This window comes from Aaosphaeria arxii (genome assembly GCF_010015735.1).
Source record: "Aaosphaeria arxii CBS 175.79 unplaced genomic scaffold BU24scaffold_3, whole genome shotgun sequence".
In the NCBI taxonomy this organism is placed as follows: domain Eukaryota; kingdom Fungi; phylum Ascomycota; class Dothideomycetes; order Pleosporales; genus Aaosphaeria; species Aaosphaeria arxii.
In genome coordinates this window covers 219,761-235,447 of record NW_022983476.1, presented here as the reverse complement: position 1 = coordinate 235,447, position 15,687 = coordinate 219,761, and the positions used below count along the sequence as shown (strand labels likewise).

The window sequence follows — 15,687 nt, the reverse complement described above, 5'->3', positions numbered from 1 at the left end:
GCGGCGCAAATTGTTGACGTCGCGGCAGCAGCAACAGTAACTGGCCAGCAGGCGCATAACGATTGAGCTACATCACGAATGATGCTACTAGGCGAACAAGAAGAGGGAGAAGGGAAGAGGGAAATGCAAGTTGGAGTGATGGAAGAAGAGGGAGAGGAAGGTATTTAAAGGGAAAGGGAGGAAGATGGAGATGATGGTTGACGGAGTGAATGGATCAAAAGATTTGAAGCTGGCGAGGTCAGAAATCACAAAGCTTGCTGGGTTTTTAGGTGGCACGTGGGGCGGGGCTTGGCAGACCAATCAACATCCGGGCAAGCGGTAATTAATTTCAACCACCTCATATTCTATCAGATCGATCCGGACAAGTTGGGTTAAGAACAGAGAAAACCACCTCAACAACCCGAGGAACAACAGACAACTCATCATTTTTCCATCGTCATCTGGGGTATAGGTGCATCGTTGTGGTGCAGCCATGTGCTTTCCCCTGGTTCTGGAGTCGAGTTGAGACTGGTAGTGAAGATGGATGAGGTTAGTCAGTGATATGTGTCAGTTGAATCCGTTCCCAACAGGTGCAGACCCGTGGTAGATTACACCAATCCACGGTTCACGCCAATGTTGAGAAAAGGAGAAGACTGAGAATATTCTCACCCACCATATCGGATTGGGAAATAAAGATAATAGATTACGATAATTACCAAAAAAAAACAAAACAGCACCCAACCAACAGTGAACACCCAATCCAATCTATCGTCCTCCCAACTTGCTTTTCTTCCTCCTCCTCTTCATCCTCCTTTTTTCCTCCTCTTCCCGTCTTCCTCGTCTCCACTCCTTCGTGGATATCTGACAGTCGACAGATAGAGAGGCACAAGATCGAGAGTGTGAGTTGAGTGAGGTGAGTCGGAAAGAAAAGCCCACTTGTGCACACTTTATTATTACCTTTTACGGGGCCTGACGATCGAACGTCCACTCCCGGCCGCCACATCCCCCATCCCCCATCCCAAATCCCAAATCCCAATAATCCGACTCCCCAATCCCAATCCCATCCCAATAATCCCAATCCCATCGCGCGCCGCTTTCCTGCCATCATACTCGTACACTTTGTCACTTCACTCTCTATTTCCTTTATCTTGCTTCGCTCTTCTTCTTCATCGTCACTGTCGTTGTCTTCTTCTTCTTCTTCTTCTTCTTCTTCTTCTTCTTCTTCTTCTTCTTCTATTCCTACGGCCACGGACACGACCACGCCGTACACGCTACGGTACGCTACACCAGCATTACTCTTAAGTCTTTTAAGGGTACACTACGGAGTACAGAGTACACTACTCGTACAGTCGTACTTTATTACCCTATTCCTATCTCTACCACAGTATCTGTATCTTCGAGGTACTAGAACTAGAGGACTAGGAAGCCCGCCCCCATTATTATTGCACACCCGAGCCTGGCTCTGTCCCTGTTGCCCATCTGCTCGTACCCTACCCTGCCCTGCCCTGCCCTGCCCTGCCTTACCCTATCCTCCTCTTCCTCCTGCTCCTCCTCGTCTCTCTCACGCGGCCGAATCTCGCTCGCTCGCTCGCTCCCCATCCGACGCCGCGCGACTCTCCACCGACACGCATGCGCGACAACACCACCAACACCACTACTTCCACCACCGCCTCCACCGCGACCCATCATCCTTAACTCCCATCGACACACGGAGTTCTCTCTCGTCGCCTCATCCATCGCTGGTTGATCGCGCGCGCAGTCGTCTTCGCGATCGCGCATCCTCCTCGTTCGACTCTTCGCGGCCCCGGCACTTGCCGGTGGGCACTCCACCACTTCATCCTCCCATCATCATCATCGTCACCATCACTAACACCACCAACCCCATCTCCATCATCTCACGCCTAGCCATCAACGACAGGCTCGACTCCGTCTCCATCGCTTTCATCTCCCAGTCGCTGGGTAGACTCCTCTAATAACGCGCACGCCTGTAATAGTTGGTCGAGAACGATATCTCGTCGGGTTCGCAAACTGGGAAGGCTTCCCATCGCACCCTCATCTTACGCCTAGCGATATTCCACGCTTCATAGATCCCCTATTGGGCATGCATGTTCTGTAGTATATTTGGATTCCTTCTCGCCATCGACCCTTCCCCGGCGACGTCGACCCTTGGATAGTACCTCCCCTGTTTCGCGCCTCCGCGACAAGTTGGAAGTAACCACGAATCGCCTCGATCGAAAGCTCGCAGGACCTCCCCAGGTCGCGGTTCGCTGTTGGTTATTGCGAACAAGATGATGACCACAAGCTATCCCGGCATGCAAAATCCGGGAATGCCACATGCCCATCCCATGGGTGCGCCAGGTCCGAATCCTGGCCATCCGGGCATGCCTCAGGGCATGCAGATGCACCCAGGAGCATCGGGTCCAGGTGGACCAGCTGCTCATGCCGGCCCCATGATGGCAGGAATGCCACCGGGCGTCGGTCCGAGTGCGCATGCACTTTCACATCTGCAGCCGCAGCAGGCGCACATGTTCCAGCAACAGCAGCAGCAGCAACATGGACACATGCAGAGTAAGAACAACCCTCTTCCGTACCCAATCCACACATCACAATGCTAACATAATGGCCATCACCAGTGAACCCCCAGCAACTCATGCAACAGAGAACTCACAATGCCCAACAAGCATATATACGACAGCAGCAGATGATGGCACAACAACAGCAGCAGCAGCAGCAACAGCAGCAGCAGCAACAACAACAACATAACGGTATGGGTATGGGTTTCCCAAACATGGGCGGAATGAATCCGCAACAGCTCATGCAGCAGAACATGGGCGCGCCTTTTGTCAATCTGCCTGCGCATCTTCGTCAGCAAATGCAAATATCGCAGATGCAACATCAGCAGCAAACCCAGCAGGCACAACAAGCACAGCAAGCACAGCAACAACATGCACAGCAACAGCAACAGCAGCAGGCTCAGCAGGCACAACAGGCACAACAGGCTACGGGAAATCCCCAAGCGCAAGCTATGGCAGCTGCCCAGGCCCAAGCTCAGCAGGCTGCTCATGCTCAACAAGCGCAGATGCAGCAACACGCCATTGCCATGCAGCACGCCCAGTCGCAGTCGAGCAATCACAGTCAGTCCGGCAGCCAAGGGCCCCCTACGACAACACAACCTCAGCAAACCCCTCTTCGCCCTCCCTCGGCCGTCGGGAGTCATCAAGGACAAGCATCTCCTGCCCCTCAATCCACACCCCAACAACAGCCTCAACCGGGTCCTCAACCTCCGCAACCAACACCCGCTCAAAACCAGCCACCAAACGGACCTCAGCAACCAAATCAACAACCGCCAAATCCGCAGATGCAGCAACGAAATCCCAGCATGCCTCAAGGTCAGCCAGGCCAGCAAGGTCAACAAGGCCAGCAGGCACCTCAAGGTCCGCCGCAGGCCCAAGCCCAGGCACAAGCTCAAGCTCAAGCCCAGGCACAAGCGCAAGCGCAAGCTCAGGCGCAGGCACATGCTCACGCTCAAGCTCAAGCTCAAGCTCAAGCATCACAGGCACGTCTGGCCATGATGCCTAGATCATCCAACGGGCAAGGAACCCTCAAGTTGTTGAACTTTGTCGATCAATTATCCCGATTCAGTGTAAGTTTTATCGCAACAACACGAAGGTCTTGCGACTAACAGAGGACTAGACTTCCCGAGGTGTCAATTCAATTGAATACTGGCAAAACTTTGTAGCTCGATTCTTCACCGAAAGCGGCTCGTTCCTCCATACGCTATGGTCAGACCACACTCACGGAACTAAGATGTTTGAGATTGTGTATGGCTCATTACCCCGATACCTCTATACACAGTTCAATACCGAAGTAGAGAATCTGCAGATCACTATCGACGGAGCGAACGAGAAGACCATACAGTCAGAAGTCAAGGTCACTTGCGATCGGGCCAAATTCATCTACACGTACAAGGGGGCTTGTCCGATCCAGGTTGTCTGCCGGGGCAAATTGACCGCTTTCTGGACAGGCTCTGACAAGATGGAATGGCTACAGTTCGACATGGAAGAGCACTCCCAGTATCTTCACCGTTCATCCCTGGAGTCACTCTTCGCTCAGCCATCACCAAGTCAATTGAGTCAGACGGCCTCTCCCAAGATGAATAAGTCATCCAAGGCGAGGCAGCAGCAACAACAACGTCTTCTCAGCGAAAGCATGGAGCCCATTTTGAAGAAGTCCGACATCCCCATGGTCAAGATATCCGAATTCGGGATCCCCGCCGCCCTCCAGAACTACCTTGAAGTATGTCAAAGAGAATCTGCCTCTACTAGGTGGTTTACTGACACAACGTAGATCAACGAGACCATGAACAATATGACCAACGTCATGACCCACTACCAGGAGAACCCTCAGTTCGACCCCATACAGGCCATGTCACATTGGGTTCAGGCCATGTCGGTTTCCAACCCAACAATGGCGCAACAAGCTGGGCCGGGCGCGCATCCTCAGATGGTCAACATGCCCCCGAACCAAGGAATGCAACCTCCCCAGCCCGGCATGGCTCCCGGTGCACGAACGCCATCAGGCCCAGGTCAACCAGGAGGCCCTCAATTCATGTCCCCAGCCATGTCCAACTCTCTCTTGCCCAACGGGATGACGGGTTCGCCTCATCTGATGAATTCGAGCCACACCCCGTCTCCGGCATCGCATCCCATGCAAAGCTCGCTCAGCCAACAAGGCAACGCCGTCGGCCAGAATACGTCTCCAAGCGCCGGCAACAAGAGGCGGAGGAGTACCGTGAAGGTGGACGTCGATGACGGTGGCGGAGCCGAAGTGAACGGTGCCCAGAAGGTCAAACCAAGCCCTCGAATGGGCGGAAACAAGAGGATAAAGGGCAGCAACAACTGAGGCTGACGTCCTGAGCGATGTATCCAACTCCCTGGCCCGGATCTCGACCACTCAGCCATCCGCGCACCCTGGGCGACTCGTCCCCATCCTGTCTTGCATTTTTTTCCATATAGCGCGGCGTTTCCTCCTATTACTAAATATCCAGAGGCTTCTCCATCGTGTCCTATTCATATATATCTGGAGCTCGTATGTTTCAATCTCCAAAGTTGACGGTTTCGGGCGGACACTCTGATTTATTCTTTCCCCGGCGGTTCTCCTCCGACCAGGCGTCTGTTGGGCAGGGTTTCAAATTCTTACTGCCGTTGCTTCCTTGCTTTTGTTGTCGAATTTTCCAGGGGCATTTGCGCATCATCATCATCTTCATCCGTCATTCTTCTATCTATTCCCACTCAGCTTTCCAAATCTCGTTTGCCGCCTTTCTGGTTATTCGGCTCTCTATTTTCTGGACAGGAGAGAGAATGAAGAGTGTCTGTTGCGTCTTCCTCTCTGCTGGTTACATAATTTCTTGTACATTACGCGCTGGACACAAAAGAGAGGGGAGAGGGAGAGGAAGTGGGAAAGACTTTTGTGACCAAATGTCTCGCCCCGTGAATCCCCCCAAAGTTGGATATTGGGGCAGCGATAGTGGCGCAGATATCAAAAAGTTCAAAGTACCCTTCTTCTCCATGTTGTTCCTCCCCACTCACACCAGCCCATTTCCTGGTCATCGCTACTGCTGTCACACTGTCTCCTTCCTCTCCTGTTTATTCGAGGTTCCGCTCGACAAATCTGCCGTTTGCTGCTTTTGTCCCTTTCCATTCCTCTTTTCCTTGCCCAAATGTTTTTCTTACCACGCGCTCTAGAGAGAACGGTTTTTTTTCCTTTGTATGGGTTTGATGATGCGAAATCGCCACCCCCCTCCCTTTCGGCCTTTTTTCCAAGATGGCGGGAATGGGAAAAACGCGGGATTCTGGGTCCGGGACGGATGATGTGTTAATTCAAGAAGGCCACTTCTACTACTCCCGCCACGACTGACGAGCGCCTCATAAGGGCTGCTGTCTGTTTGTGCGTGACTGTGTGTGTGTGAGCGAGGTCCCGACGGACGGAAGGAATCCCTGCGTTACTTTACCTGTTCGAGTTGTTTAACTAGGGGAGAAAATTTAAAGACGTTATGACTTGTTCAATAAAACATGAAATGGCTGTGAATGTTGGGTTTGTGTGCTTTGATGTTTTGATGTTCTTATCGATGATGAGGGGTTGTTTTGACGATCCTCCGTCGCTGCTACGACTACCTGCTTTATTATTTGAATGAACGAGTAAGTCTTTTAAGGTGCTTATTGATATTTATATCCCATCGTAAAACCTACTTGCCCTTGTCAATGGGTGGTTTTTATTCCGCTTTATTTTCCGTCTTAAACACCTACCTATTATCTATTTATTTTCCACATTTCGACTTAGCGTCTTCGAACATCTCTGACATCGACCTCCTTGAAAGGGAAGAGGGGACTTAATCAATTAATTAAATTGCCCTTAACCTAACACAGCAGCGACCCCCAGGCCTGCCTTTCCACCGACGATCTTTGCCTGTAGATTCATAATACATGTACCCCCTCTCTCAGTTGGAGAGATCCCTGGACCACGTTACAGTTACATGCAGCGGGCGGTGCCGCTCAGTCGATATACAACGAGAGAAAAGTGGGACGGCGTGGTATGGTATGCTTTTATCTCCGCACGGCGATGACGTCGTGGGGTTCTCTTGTGGGGTTTTTTACTTACTGGGGTGTAGAGTGACGGGGAATGGATGCATGGGTGTGGTGGTGGTGTGTATATGAACTACTGTCTGCGCTGCTCGCGATGTCGGGCTATGCATGCGCCTGGGAACAGAGAGTTTGGAGTGAAAAGGGATACATTCACGTCAATTGAGAAACAAGGGACTGGGAGAAATTGGACGAAAATAAAAAAAGGGATCTAGAACGGTATGACGGTGAGGCTAAAGAACTTTTGGTTGTGGTTGGGAATCTTTGTGGCGGCGACGGTGGTGCGAGGTGAGTGTGATTCCTCGAGAATCGTATGTAGATGTTAACGGCTGACTGTTTGATTGAAGCGAGATCGGTGGGGATACCGACTATACCACTTGTTCCTGCCGCAGGTCGATTTTCCCTGAGCAATGTGGAGGCCATTGTCGTCGACGGACGGTATGCGGATTCGGTGAACGACAAGGGCGAGACGCTCATCCCACCGACGTTGGAGGAATTCGCGAAGACTTTTTCTTCTGATCTAGAAGAGCTGAATTGGAGTATTCCAATCAAGCAAGGCGGTGTCAACGAGTCGACGAGCACAATTTTTCTCACACTGGGCGATCCAGCCGATTATCACGACGCAGCTGGTCGCGAATCCTCCGAGGGCTACACTCTATCGACATCATCGTCTGGCATCACAGTCACGGGCGCAAGTCCCCTAGGAGTATGGTGGGGCACCCGTACGATCATCCAGCAAGCCGTCCTGAATAACGGGTCTCTCCCCTTTGGCACCGTCAACGACACTCCGGGATGGGGTCTCCGAGGCATGATGCTGGACGCCGGACGGCATTACTACCCTCCTGACTTCCTGATCGAGATGTGTGCGTACATGTCGTTCTTCAAGCAGAACACCTTCCACCTCCACCTCAGCGACAACCTGTACAACAATGAGAACTACACGCGAGAACAGTCGCTGGCGTTATACGCAAGATTCCGCCTATGGTCCGACGCCAAAGAACTCGAAGGCTTGAACCAATACAAGAACGAGTCGTACACGGAGGACCAGTTCCACGATATCCAGACGTCCTGTGCGGCCCGCGGCGTCACCATCATCCCCGAGATAGAAGCACCAGGCCACGCGCTCGTTTTCGTGCAGTGGAAACCTGAACTGGGTCTTGCGGACGACCTCAGTTTGCTTAACATCTCGCATCCGGATACGATTCCTACAATCAAGGGCGTCTGGAGTACATTTTTGCCGTGGTTCAAGAGTAAGACGGTGCATATTGGTGCGGATGAGTATACCGCGGAGGTTAATGATTATAATGTCTTTGTTAATGCTATGGCGGACCATGTACGCACGACGGCTGATAAGTCTATTAGGATATGGGGCACGTTTCCTCCGAATTATACGGAGCCTGGGTACGTCAACATTTATAAGAATGTCACGATACAGCATTGGGCGTTCTTTGAGGATAACCCGCTGTACGATTACATCTTGAATGACTACTCGGTAGTCAATTCGGATGATACATTCTACGCTGTTCAGAAGTGGCCGGTTCCATATCCAACTTCTCCCAACGTCTCTGCTACGTTCTTGGGAAACCCGGAGAACGGAGGAAGTCTTTGGTACCCAAATATTTTCGACCGATTCAACGCGTCCAACAATCCCGCCCGTGACGAGCCTCGCGTTCTGGGCCATACAGCTCCACTCTGGAACGACCACGGACCGACTGCCACCGTCTACTCTGAAGCATACTACGCATGGCGTGAAGCAATCCCCGCCCTCGCCGACAAGCAATGGGGCGGAGACATTACCTCCGCAGAGTTCTACACCACACTCTCATCCCTCCACGCCTCCATCCCCGGCCAAAACCTCGAACGCAAAATCCCTTCGAAGTCACCCACAATCCTCAACTATACTCTCTCCACACCACCCACAAAGCACACTTCCCCAAGCAACGTCGTCCCAGACACCTCTGGCAACGCCTACGACGGGACCACAGACTGCCCCCTCACGCCCTCCGGCTCCCTCAACATCACCTCCACCTGCTCCCTCGATACCCCCCTCTCCTCAAAGGGCAGAAACTACACCCTCACCCTCTCCCTCCTCATCTCCGCCCTCACGAACCCTGAAAACGCAACACTCATCTCCGGCCGGGACTCCACGCTCCTTCTCACGCCCAACATCACGTTCTTCGCCAGCGGGTACTACTACAGCCTCAATTCCACCCTGCCCCTCGACACGAAGATCGATCTTGAGGTCGTGGGGAGGGGAAATAGGACGTTTGCGAGGGTGGACGGAGGGACGGAGGAGGAGTTCACGGTGAGGTTGGGGATTTATGGGAGGGAGGTGGCGTGGGCGGGTATGCCGTTTGAGGCGCCGGTGAGGAGGGTGGGAGGGAGGGATGCTGGGTGGGAGGGTGAGGTTTTTGGGGTTGCGTTGGTTGATGGGTCGTAAGTGGAACTGCTGGTCGTATCTTTAAGGGATATGGTGGTGTGAGGGGGTGTTAAGTTTGTTTGGAAATTAATGTCTACTGGCAGTGTGATAGAGATAGGGCTCTTGTTGATGGAGGAGAAATATATAGTCATTCTTGGTTCGGCTAGGGGTTGTGAATTGGATTAATGTGTGATTTATATTGTGGTTCATATCATTGGTCTTTATCAAAAGCTTCCAAATTGTAATCGCCGTTTGATGTCGATTGAATAGATGGACAAAACTTGAGGAAAATTGCGGTATTTGAGTTTCGGATAGTATTGTTGTTAGGCAGTCTGGAACGATATAAAAAATCTCACCCAAAATCCATTTGGCACAATGGACATTGGATTGCTGCAATAACGTGGCGTAGATGCATCAACATCGGAGCCCCAATGATGGAACAACCCGCATCCCATACCCCGGGAATACTTCGTAAACACCCTAAGCTTTGGAAACAACAACCCAACGCTTCACCACTTCGCGAGTCACCATTCACGAACACAACGCCGCCGTGGAATAACACAATGTGAACTTCCATTCAAAGTCCTCAAAGACAGACTCACGACCTTTTGCAAAGCCACACTGCCCATCCCCTCCAACACCCTAATCCTACCCCCAACCCCACCATCAACCTTACATACCCAATCCATCAACCTCAAAAATACCACAAACCCCCATACAATGACCCGCAACAAACCCCGCCTAGCCCTCGCCCTCTACGCCCGCCCCAAGCACCCAACAACCTACCACTACGCCCTCCTCCTCATTCCCAAACCCACCCCCAACTCCCCCTTCACCCCCGCAGCGACAAAATACCACGTCAAGAACACTCTGCAAGTGCTCCCCGGCGACTCGTCCTTCTCGCAGCCCTGGCGCTTTGAGCGAGACGAATTGGACGACGTGAGCCGTGATCCTCGGTTGTTGGTCTGCGTGGTTGTCGCGAAGGTTTTGAAGGTGGGTAGGCTGGAGGAGGTGGTTAAGGGGGTATCGGTTGATGGGGATGGGGGGTTTTCGTGCAGGTCGTGGGTGAGGGATGTGATTGGGGGTTTGAGGAGGGGAGAGGGCGTGGTTAGGGGGTTGGGGGAGTGGGAGGAGGTTGATGGGAAGGCGAGGGAGTATGTGGAGAGGAAGAAGGAGGAGGGGAGGTGGGATGGGGGTGGGAAAGGGGAGATTGGGGTGCCGGTGTTGTGTTTGGTTAGTGGGGAGGAGGTTGTGAGGTGATATAGAATGGTTTAGATCGAGGTTGAGGTGATGGTGATGCAGTGGTTGGGTAGGGTTATGGTCATTTTGGGTAGTTTTGTGATTGGTGGTGGAGATGACATGGTCTTTCTGCACTTTAGATGCGTTTTGGCATGTCTGCCGAACTCTTTGATTTGATTTTACTTATTGTACATTTCCTTTGTTTTACATATACCAATATTTACAAGAAGAAGACTGGCAACTCCTTCGAGACCTGGCTGGATATAGTGAAGAACGCTGTCGTTAACTCTTGCTTGGTTTCGTTCCTGGAGGCGCCCAGTTTGTTGTCTCCGCGATAGCATGTCATGAACACCTTAGGGCTCGTGGCATGTAACGTCCAGGGAGCCGCCTAGGTATTGCTTTGCAACGGTGGAAGATTGTCGCAGTGATATCCAGGGTACGCTGGTCGTGTCATGTTTCTGACATTGGCAGAAGGCCACAATATCGATATGTTCGATTCCAGAAAACATAGCGAGGTGCCCGACTTCCGGTCGATGGGTATCATTGTCTCAAATCTGCTCATGTTCCTCGCCTTTTTCCTACAGCTTCCTCATATCCAGCCGGCAGAACATCCCCCTCTTTCCTCACTTCCAACTCCTCCTCCAACACTCTCCTCTGCCCTCTCTCCCCTATCGTCGAACTCCCACTCCCCACCGACCAAACGCCCCCCAACTTCTCCCTCGTCCACGCCCTCAACCAATCAAACGGCTGCTCCCCAGGTCTCGGATTCATAGGATCCTTCCTGAAATCATAGAAGAAGACCGCATACACCGTGACCCCGCCAATCAGACTCCACTGCACGATCTTCACCCACTTATTCCACGTCGGCTTTATCGACTTCAGACGCAGTCGGCGCTTGAACTTGCGCTCGAAGCGGAACTGCTGCTTCTCGGTGAGCTCGCGCAGGTTCGGCGGCCACTTCTTGATCGCGGGGTACCGGTTCCGTTTGAAGTCGAAGGGAGGGAGGGTGTTTTTGGGCGCGCGGCCGAGGAGCCGGAGGAGGGATTGGAACATGGTGTGTGGGTTTGTGTATGGTTGAATGTGCGGAGTTTGGGGTGTGTTATGTGCGGAGGTGGATGGGAGTGTCCTTAGGATGAAAGGTTGGTGGTGATCAATTGTTCTGCCATGCAATTGCGGCGTGAGATTTCGATTGTGCTATGTCTCTTTCATTCGATAGTTATGTTTGGTATTGTGCGGGCATGTCTGCCTTTCCGCCGATTGAATTGTAGATTGTGAACATGACATTAGAAAGTCGTGCAAAAGCTCGTGCACGGACACCTTGGCGCAGATCCCGCTTATGCCGACCAAGCGGAATCGTCGGCAATTGGCTGGGTGAAGATCTTCAATGGTGAAAGTTGTGAAATTATCTGAATCAAATGTTGTCTTCACGCGTGGAAGGGATACTGAGTTGAACATATTATGCACAGTCATAAGGCAATGCAGACCTGTTCAGTTCACAATATTTTCCGTAGTTTGGGTAGGTGCATGGACGGTCTGTCAACAACTACGTCATACTGGTCATGATATTTTCAAAGTTGTCAAATATTTCAATCGCTCTAACAATGCTTTTGACATTAAAATCTAACTGATATCTATATGATATGTTTCAAGAGTCGTAAACTTCAGGGGCATAACGAATCGGGGGAATATACTTCTTACAACCTGGCCTTTGCCTGGCCATCCTGGTCAACACGCTTACCCTCGCGGTCGAACCAGATCTTCTTTCCAGACCTGAGCGACTCCTGGAGAGCGACACCGATGCGGACAGCCTCGACGCTGCTCTCGAGATCAATGGGGAGCTGCTTGTTCTCAAGGACGGCATCGGTGAATTCACGTGCCTCCTCGACGAAAGCCTGCTCGAAGCGCTCGTAGTAGTTCTGGGGAATGTCCCTTTGGATACCATCGGGCCTGTGAGACTCGAGGAGACCAGTGGTAGGGTTGGAGTTGACGGCGAGCTTGCCGGTGGTGCCGATGATCTCGGTCATGTCGTGCTGACCAGGTGCGTTCATGCGGGAGCTGTAGAAGTATGCGATCTGTCCGTCGAAGAACTCAACAACACCGACACCGTTGTCAACATCGCCATGCTTGGCTAGGTCAGGCTCGAGAGCGGTGACACCGAAAGCGACGACACTCTTGACCTTGGGAAGGTTGCCATCAATGGAGAAGAACCAGAGGGCAAGGTCGATATCGTGGATGTTGCAGTCCACAAAGATACCGCCGGAGAACTCGGCGTAGGCAACGAAGAAACCGGAGGGGTCATACTTGTCGCAAGTCTGCGAGCGAAGGATGGTGGGCCTTCCGATGTCACCCTTCTTTGTGATCTCGTACGCATTGCGGTAGGAGGCGTCGAATCGGCGGGAGAAACCGCACATGACCTTGACGTCGGGGTAGCGACGGGCAGTGTCGAAAACTTTTTGAGACTGTGGATTATTAGTTGAGAATGACATGGTCGATTAGAGGTGTACGTAAAATATCGTGCTTGGTGCTCAGAGGCTTCTCGCAAAGGACGTGCTTGTGGGCCTCAATGGCCTTGATGGTCTGCTCAGCGTGCACCGTGGTGGCGGTTGCGACGCAGACGGCCTCGAGACCCTCGTGCTTGAGCATCTCATCGTAGTCGGTGTAGAGCTTCACGCCCCATGGCTCAAGGTGCTCCCTTGCCCACTCAATCTCCCTTGGCTCGGGAGAGAAAGCAGCAACGAGCTCCGCCTTGGGGGTTCGGTGGAGGAAGTGGTTTGCGTGACGAGCGCCCATGCGGCCAAGGCCGGAAACGGCAACTTGGAGACGACGGATGGTAGGGGCCATGGTGGATGAGAACAATTGAATCAACAAGGAGCAATTGAGAAAGATGGAACGAGAGTGGTGTGAGATTTGAGAGAGCTTGACAGGAAGATGTGAACAGCGAGCTTCGAGCTTGAAATAGGCAGAGCTGTACGGCTCCAGAAAAGTTTATGGTGTGTGCGTAGCACGTACAGGGTCCACTCAGGCACTCTGTCCAGGTACTCGTCGGTGTGGATGCAAGCTCAAGGGCGATCAAAAGCCGGCGCTGACATAGAATCCTCTTGCCCACGTTGTGCAAGGCCGCACGAAATCTGTCTAGTCGGCCGTCAATGGATTGCCATGTTCTACGCGTGGGTCGGGTAGCGTACCTCCATGTCTGCAATGGAGCAGCGCCGACAATCTCCAGATTCCTCTGATCCGGGGAAAACTGTAGCTTCATTTTTGGTACACTCCAGAGCCCCATCACCCGAATTGAGGAGGATGCCCCAGCATCGAGATCAATTCCGTCGTTGGCGCGCGATAGTGGACGATAGTGGACGATAGTGGATGATGGTGAGCAGGCGGTGTGGAGCCGATGCGGTGGTGTCTTGTCGAGTGCAGGGATGGCGTGGGATCCGTTCGCATCATATTCTGCACCTCCGGGGTAAATTTCCCCTTCCGCCACGACTCTCCACGACTCCCCACGTCTCTCTTGGGGCAAAGAAGCAAAACGCTCCTCAGGCGCAATGTCTGGCGGCTCTGGCCTGGGACAAATAGTGGATCAAACGGGTACACTTGCGGCTCCGGATACCATTACAGCCTCACACGTGCAGGCTTGTGGCGGCGAAAGACATAGTTGAGAAAATAGAACGACGGCTTCGGCATGCGGTATACCTGCTTAGATCCACAGTTCGCATACAGTCTCTTTCATTAACCGTCAGCAATTTGCACGATACTATGCCGTTCTAAGAGAAGTTTTCAAGCCTTTGCAGAAGACTATGGGTGTGATCAATTTGGATATTTCCCTCCAATCACGGTCAAAATTCATTGAAATGATACCGGCAACATTCAGTCTATGCCGAGTTTTCTGCGATGCGAACGCGATGCGAAATGTGGGATTGGTGTCTCAATCTCAAAGAACTGGCTATGTGCCTATAGATTAAAGATTGGCGCTCCAGAACAGTATAAGATATTGCGTTCCATGCATGGCATCCTCTTTCTTGTATTGTATATGCTTTGTATTTCCGTTACTTCTGAAGTGTGTAGTATTAGCTTTTAGTATATTTTACCATATGCCCATATTCTAGAATAGATGTTCAATGTTATGGCCACATTGGAAGAACCCCACGCCTCCCTGCTACTGCTATCGAGGCGACCATAACAAACACGTGAAGGTCATCGCGGCTGTTACCAAGGAAAGTGATCTTCTGCATTTCAAGTCCTCCTCTCATCGCCGCTGCTAAGACCTATCCACTAGTCTAGCATGTGTCAAAGTTGGCGTGGGGATCACTGTGATTGATTGATGTACTGTGTAGTCACTCTCAAGTCCTGAATAGGATAGCTTTGGATCAATCTGTGTTTGGATCTATCCCCGGATTTCGGTCAAATTTCCAATCGCCGAGGTTGTCGTTCCGAAGGAACTGGTGGGACAGCTGCTGGTCGGATTTCCTATGGCACTGACGGCCGTCAGAAAGCCGCACTGACATGGGTAGGATATATTGCGAGCCCCAATTGGATCTGTTCCGATTATTCAATGTCGTTCCATTGGACGTTTTTCTGCTTAGAGCAAGAAACTTTGTGAGTTCCGGCTTCAATGACTTCTAGAAGGTGTTTTGGTTCTGCGCGTCTTCTACAGCAGCGATTGATACTGCGGGAAGACCCATGATAGCCGCCCACTTTCCACCTTATGGCCATACGCATGTGATAGGTAGTAGACATGTTCGTGCTGAAAACCTTCGAAGCTCAGTCACTGACGAGCGATCTCTTGATGTGGATGGTTCGATACGGTACTGGCTCTATTGATGCAGCTCATAAGATTGACACTTCTATTTGTCTACAGATTCTTTACTACCACTTCGATCCATTTATACTCTTCCTATCGCTGATGCAGTTCATTGTGATTGTTGTTTCATTACCTGTGCTCTGATCTTTGCTGTTGAGTTTGCTCGGAAAAGGCCTCCGAGACCGCCTACCCCCTGGCCAGTGCTTGAATTCTGCTTCTTCAGGTTAGACACGACGAGATAGTCTTTGTGTATCATCTTAACCTAAGATAGCCATTCAACCAAGAGGAAATTCTAATTAGTTGATAGTAGAATGGTTTTGCTAATGTCCGATTGTAGGTATAAATTCCATACTAGCAGCAGGCTACTAATGTGCCTGCCCTCTGTAGGAGTGGATTAGTACAGGAAACGTTGGCATCTGTACGGCTCGGCAATTTAATTATACGATAGCAAGTTACAGCATTGCTGAACCAAGACGATATCTCTCAACCTAAGGGGGAAGTCGGAAATAGTCCTGGCCACCCACTGTCGTCATGATCATCACCCAAGCACCTTTGTATCCATAATATTATATTAATTAGTATTGAAATTTAATAGTAATATTGCGAAGTCTTAA

The 15,687-nt window shown here is 51.5% G+C and overlaps 5 protein-coding genes across 5 annotated transcripts; 3 read left to right on the top strand and 2 right to left on the bottom strand.

The window, feature by feature from the left end:
- The first annotated feature begins 2,013 nt into the window (after positions 1-2,013).
- On the top strand, positions 2,014-4,975 carry BU24DRAFT_140378 (uncharacterized protein). The gene is made up of 4 exons (XM_033521123.1): positions 2,014-2,547; positions 2,613-3,622; positions 3,673-4,275; positions 4,327-4,975. The coding sequence occupies exons 1-4, from the start codon at positions 2,268-2,270 to the stop codon at positions 4,879-4,881; spliced, it is 2,448 nt and encodes an 815-aa protein (XP_033385239.1). The 5' UTR covers positions 2,014-2,267; the 3' UTR covers positions 4,882-4,975.
- Positions 4,976-6,838: 1,863 nt separating this feature from the next.
- BU24DRAFT_490171 (glycoside hydrolase family 20 protein) lies at positions 6,839-9,057 on the top strand (the record flags this gene model as incomplete). The annotated part of the gene is made up of 2 exons (XM_033533696.1): positions 6,839-6,905; positions 6,965-9,057. The coding sequence occupies 2 exons, from the start codon at positions 6,839-6,841 to the stop codon at positions 9,055-9,057; spliced, it is 2,160 nt and encodes a 719-aa protein (XP_033385238.1).
- A 462-nt stretch (positions 9,058-9,519) lies between these two features.
- BU24DRAFT_140365 (uncharacterized protein) lies at positions 9,520-10,511 on the top strand. The gene has a single exon (XM_033521122.1). The coding sequence runs from the start codon at positions 9,757-9,759 to the stop codon at positions 10,294-10,296; it is 540 nt and encodes a 179-aa protein (XP_033385237.1). The 5' UTR covers positions 9,520-9,756; the 3' UTR covers positions 10,297-10,511.
- On the bottom strand, positions 10,421-11,529 carry BU24DRAFT_419944 (uncharacterized protein). Its single transcript, XM_033527342.1, has one exon. The coding sequence runs from the start codon at positions 11,326-11,328 to the stop codon at positions 10,834-10,836; it is 495 nt and encodes a 164-aa protein (XP_033385236.1). The 5' UTR covers positions 11,329-11,529; the 3' UTR covers positions 10,421-10,833.
- A 337-nt stretch (positions 11,530-11,866) lies between these two features.
- BU24DRAFT_490168 (NAD(P)-binding protein) lies at positions 11,867-13,116 on the bottom strand (the record flags this gene model as incomplete). The annotated part of the gene is made up of 2 exons (XM_033533695.1): positions 11,867-12,734; positions 12,760-13,116. 2 exons carry the CDS (start codon positions 13,114-13,116, stop codon positions 11,970-11,972), a joined length of 1,122 nt encoding a protein of 373 aa, XP_033385235.1. The 3' UTR covers positions 11,867-11,969.
- Positions 13,117-15,687: the final 2,571 nt, after the last annotated feature.

Bases quoted from the DNA above. Each gene is read 5' to 3' on its own strand.
- BU24DRAFT_140378 (XM_033521123.1), top strand. From the start codon at position 2,268: ATGATGACCACAAGCTATCCCGGCATGCAAAATCCGGGAATGCCACAT. The intron at 2,548-2,612 runs GTAAGAACAACC...GGCCATCACCAG, and splicing joins GCAACATGGACACATGCAGA to TGAACCCCCAGCAACTCATG. The intron at 4,276-4,326 runs GTATGTCAAAGA...GACACAACGTAG, and splicing joins CCCTCCAGAACTACCTTGAA to ATCAACGAGACCATGAACAA.
- BU24DRAFT_140365 (XM_033521122.1), top strand. From the start codon at position 9,757: ATGACCCGCAACAAACCCCGCCTAGCCCTCGCCCTCTACGCCCGCCCC.
- BU24DRAFT_419944 (XM_033527342.1), bottom strand. From the start codon at position 11,328: ATGTTCCAATCCCTCCTCCGGCTCCTCGGCCGCGCGCCCAAAAACACC.